Raw genomic sequence first — 1,863 nt, 5'->3', positions numbered from 1 at the left:
TCAGCTCCCATCGGCCACCCAGAGCACTTGCTGCCCTGTGGGAGCCCCCCCCCTCCACCAAGCTGCCAAGCCCCCTGCCAGTCCAGGCTTTTACGCTTTAATGTTTTAAAGCAATCCAGGCTTTAAAATTTATAAAATGTCTCTCTTCCTACTTGTACCAACAAGTCTTTGTTTCATCTTACTGCCTTTTTATTTTAAATGAATTTTTTTCAGTAACATTTATCTTTATAAACATTTGACTTTTAAACTAAATTAATACTGAGACAAAATCTGTGCCCTCAACTGACCTGTACAAGTTTCGTGGCTTCAGTGGAGTTCATTGGCATTTCTGATGATGCTCTTGGGCCTTTGTTAAAAACACCGTGAATAAATGCTAAATGCAGAACACACGTTATGACCTGACTATACATAACCATATTCCAACACCCTTGCAATGCGGGGACTGCATCAAGTGACCTGGGATAGTATAAACTGCCGAGACAGATGTAAAGGCTAGTCCGTATATGCCAAGGTCTAACAGAGAATTAACGCACACAGGGGCTAACCACCTGGTTTTGTTTCTGTTCCCTTTACTGCAGAAGCAGATGCTCCTCTAACCCAGGGCTTAGATTTGTTTTTCTGTCTCATTCTTTCACGTCCCATCAGAAAATGGTGCTTTCCCAAGGAAACAAAATAAAATCCCATTTTACTAGGCTGACTGCACACTGCCATCAAGTGATGAATTCTCATTCTGGGATCTGTATAGTGGTGTTACCATAGCGTCAGGATGCTGAATATTTGCTGTAACTGTAGTCTCTATCATGAAGCTAGTGAAAAAGCAACATCTTCTCTACTCAAGCCATATTTCACCTTCATGTCCAACTTCTGATGCTGGTGCTTTTACTTCTCTTTCTACCAAACTGTTCGGCGTTGCTCTGCCACTGAGGTCAATTTGCTGATAACTTTTGGAAGGCAAATGCAATAGAAAGTGCAAAAAAACCCCCAAAACCCAACAAAACCCAACCTCAGGCATTCACTGAGGTAAGAGCAAACAGTTGGAATGTATTGATGCTTTTCAGTCTTTGCAACAATCAACTGAAGGAGGAAAAAAGAAACAGTATTGCTAACAGCTCAGCATTTTCAAGGTGCAAAGTAATTCCACAGCCTTAATTATTTCAGTGTATTGCTGGTCTGCCTTAAATGTACCTTCAGTTTTATTGCGAATTTCATTTTGTTTGCACACAATGTTGTTTTGTAAAGGTAAGTTTGTAAATATTTCCTTTGTAAGTCTAATCACTTGTGTACTGTTGTGATTACTTGCTGTCCCATGTTGTTATTACTATACTGCAGTATATATGGTCACCTACAGATGTAGCTTCAAACTGTACATCTTCTGTCCTTGCATTCCTATAAATAGAGTATACTAACGATTCGTTTTCTGGGCTTTTTTGATTAAATACAATTGTTCAGAGAAGACCGGGTCAGTCTTATTTCACACGTATGGCCATCTTTCTGAGGTCTTGAAGACACAGAGCTCACCAATCACTTTACCCAGCTCCTTTTCCAGAGGGCTGCTCACAGGAGACCAGAGCAAGGGACTACCACTCCAGCCAACTCTTAGCCTTGCATACAGCCACCCGGGAACCAAGCAGCCTTTTGGGAGCAGCAGGAGAGCCTCGGGTCACATCAAACCCTCCCTGCAGCACCGGTTCCTGCTTCCCGATGGAAAGAACGGTGCTGCCCGGGGGACCCTGAACGCACCTCCTGCAGCGGGGTCCCCTGGCGTGACAGGGATCGTGAGAGGCCGCGCCCCGGGGAGCCGGGCCCGGGATGGCGCGGGCTGGGCCTCACACCCTGGGGAGCCGGGCCTCACACCCTGGGGAG

General features: G+C 45.0%; 1 protein-coding gene across 1 annotated transcript in view; it reads left to right on the top strand.

Annotated features, from left to right (window-relative positions):
* The first annotated feature begins 1,223 nt into the window (after positions 1-1,223).
* UMPS (uridine monophosphate synthetase) overlaps positions 1,224-1,863 on the top strand; it is an 8,498-nt gene continuing 7,858 nt past the window's right edge. Inside the window, 1 exon segment of the mRNA XM_035896304.1 lies at positions 1,224-1,239. Within this exon segment, the coding sequence (XP_035752197.1) occupies positions 1,224-1,239 (16 nt within the window).

The sequence above is a fragment of the Egretta garzetta genome, unplaced genomic scaffold (genome assembly GCF_000687185.1).
Source record: "Egretta garzetta isolate BGI_Z169 unplaced genomic scaffold, ASM68718v1 scaffold326, whole genome shotgun sequence".
In the NCBI taxonomy this organism is placed as follows: Eukaryota; Metazoa; Chordata; class Aves; order Pelecaniformes; family Ardeidae; genus Egretta; species Egretta garzetta.
Note: the sequence above shows the minus strand (reverse complement) of the source record. Positions and strands in the feature narration are given on the sequence as shown.